This window comes from Alligator sinensis, unplaced genomic scaffold, assembly GCF_000455745.1.
Source record: "Alligator sinensis unplaced genomic scaffold, ASM45574v1 scaffold165_1, whole genome shotgun sequence".
Lineage (NCBI taxonomy): Eukaryota > Metazoa > Chordata > Crocodylia > Alligatoridae > Alligator > Alligator sinensis.
Genome location: NW_005842054.1, coordinates 435,024 through 437,944, shown reverse-complemented (window position 1 = coordinate 437,944; position 2,921 = coordinate 435,024). Strand labels below are relative to the sequence as shown.

The 2,921-nt window shown below is 40.0% G+C and overlaps 1 protein-coding gene across 1 annotated transcript in view; it reads right to left on the bottom strand.

Annotated features, from left to right (window-relative positions):
* Positions 1 to 1,989: 1,989 nt before the first annotated feature.
* The window catches only part of LOC102384942 (doublecortin domain-containing protein 5), a 96,521-nt gene continuing 95,589 nt past the window's right edge, over positions 1,990 to 2,921 (bottom strand). Inside the window, 1 exon segment of the mRNA XM_025203352.1 lies at positions 1,990 to 2,165. Coding sequence (XP_025059137.1) covers positions 1,990 to 2,165 — 176 coding nt within the window.

Sequence of the window (2,921 nt, the reverse complement as noted above, 5' to 3'; positions counted from 1 at the left end):
CAACTGCTAGGAGAAGGACCATGTAAGCTTCAACCAGAGGGAATATTTCCACTAAACAAAGAGGCATTTGGATGAACAAAAACCTGAATTTACTTGACAAGCATCCACACGACAGTGAATAAAAATAAATATGACTAACTTTAAGTTGGCCTGTTATTCAGTTTATAAAGTCTCTTATTCACACTGAATCACTATATCTGTCTTGTTAAGTGTTGTACTATGAGACTAAGCTTTTGCACCTGAAAATCCACTTAGCTAGTGATAAAAGAAAATTTACATTCTGCTATTTGATGCTGAGGATACTGCATGCAATTCCCTCTCCTTTCCCAATACTGACAATTGATACAAAGCAGAAAACTCTTTGTGGAGAACCATCAGCCTTTTGAGCTAAGTACAGACAGTCAAAAAGCCCAGGGCTGAATCGATTCAATCTTCACAGGCTAGTCTAAGCTGCATAGATTGAACTAATAAGCAAGTGAACAGACATTCACTTTTGATTCTGGAAATGCAGCCACATGACTATGGTGGCTCAGGGCAGAAGCCAGGGGGTGCTAGAGCATACCTCCCTGCATCATTAAAGCAGACAGCTTGGACCAAGGCTAGCCTGCCCATCCTGTGAGCGGGGAGTGGGGATTTGCAGGGGAGGGACAAAGCATACTGGGAAGCTGGGGGACTGTGAGTTAACCTGAATCTGGAGGGGATCTGGGCCAGAATTTCAATAAAGCTGGTCTTCAATTTAATCCCATGTGACCAGAAAATGAAGAAGATGAATGAAGAAATATTGATTTTTTTTCATTACTCACAGAGCACTTAACCTAATTCATTATGATTCCACATTTGCACAACTTAGTACAACTCCCCCCCCCCTTTTAGACAAATTAGTACAATATAACATAAATTGTATATATTTTCAATATTTTAGGAAGTTCTGAGAAGTTAGCTGCCATACCCCTTTCCCATTTATTTTAAATGGTAATTTTGTTTCTTGTTTTTGTTTTGTTTTTGAATTCAATTAAAATTAAAATAATAAAAGCTGCTATGGATGGACAGTTACTACCTAATAATCATTTCTAGGACCTCTCAATCATACTTGGTGGAGTCATTTTTGTGAAGTCACTACTCAAATTCATATGCTATATATGAGCAGTTAGGTCACAAGCATGAAGCAGAGAGTTAATATTTCAATTAGTGGAAATTGACTTTTCCACTTCCCCAGAACTGAACCAGAGTTTCTGAGCTTAGTCACATAGGGTGTTTATATATGTACTCCATAAGGCCTGGAGGGAGGAGGGGCTTTAATTAGAGCGGCTCCAAGAATTGCTCTAATTAAAGAGCCCGGAGTATCACGTGCATCAGCATCCCCCCACGAACCCCTGAAGAGGAATTACCGTGTTGTCCAATAAGTGAACAGAAATCCTCCCTTATAAGGGTTTGCAAACTGTGACTAGGTTTAGTGATATGAACATTTTTGGGTAATTGGAACATGACAAAGGGCAGGAACATATGTTCACTCATGACTAATGCCAACATAAAAGAAGTTATGATGGTACAAGAGTCAATATTTCTTTGCACCCAAGGAAATGATATGGCAATCAATTAGTGGTACTAGGTTTGGATTGACTCAAATCCTTTTAAGAAATTATAAGCCTTAGCACACTTGGTATCACACTTATCACAATAAAATATTGTACTGTGACCTAAAATCTGCCCACAGTTTTTCCAGAACTGGACAACACTTTTAACTACAGTGAGGATTAGCTCAGTATTAGGTACAATATTGGGTCATTTTCTAAGGAAAAATGGTTGGAAAGTAGAAAGTTTCACTTTTATCACTGAATTCTTCAGAAATAAGAATTTTTAGGAACCAGTTACCTATTTCTATTCGCAGTTGGTTGATACAGTAATTGACCTGTATATGATTACATGCAATATCCATAATAAGGAAAAAATGTTTTTTTTCCTTAAATAGTAATAGTAACTGCACAGTATTTATAGCCTTGGTATAAAGGAGAAAGAAAGGACTACATATATGACTACATGTTTGTATAATACAACCTGGCTTTTAGAAATTTTTGAAGGAGAAACAACAATATTAGTGGCATCTGGACCTTGCTGCTTTTGGATTCTGGCATAAATGGCTCTAACTTCCACTTGCTGCTTGATGGCTGTAAAAGCATTTCAGAAAAACAATTATTAATATAGACATTTTAAAATAAAACGTATTATCATGAAATTGTAGAAAACATACAGTGGATACACATAACACTTATGAGCTTGAATAAGAATAGGGAGATGTCTTTCTGTCTTTGGAGGGAAAAACGATTCCTAAAATGAGACCACTTATGTATCCAGAGGCCATGTCTAGATGAGTGAGCCCATGCCTGTTGCGGTGCTTCAAAGCAGTTTGAGATGCCACAAGAGGCATGCTAAGAATGAAAAAATGCTCCCTGCACTGCCTATTTGCAGCATGGACTCTAAATTCGATACTGGGAAATCCCAGTATAAAAAAAAAATAGCATGCTGGGGAAAAGCAGCACAACGAAGCAATCAGAAGCAGTGTCCTCCAGAGAGATGCTTTAGCATGTGGCCAGAGTGTCTCTATAGCTCTGGTGTGCCCCTGCTAGTCCAGCATGCTGCCTCAGCAAGGCTGGTACCAGTGGCTTGGACCCAGTCTCTGTCCCTCATAAGTAGGGACATGGGGGTGAGAGGACTCTGGAGGTGGGAAAGCCCTCCCTGCATGGTGCACAGCCTCCCCCCACCCCCCCCACAGCAGCAGCAGTCACCATCGGAGCACTCATGGCCTTCCCCTGGCAGAGACTCATGGTGGTGTTGAGCCCCAGCTCAAGTCTGGGATCGTGCCCGGTATGCAAAAGCCAATAAAGATACCAGGGGTGAAAGTATAAAGATTTATTGCTAGCAAT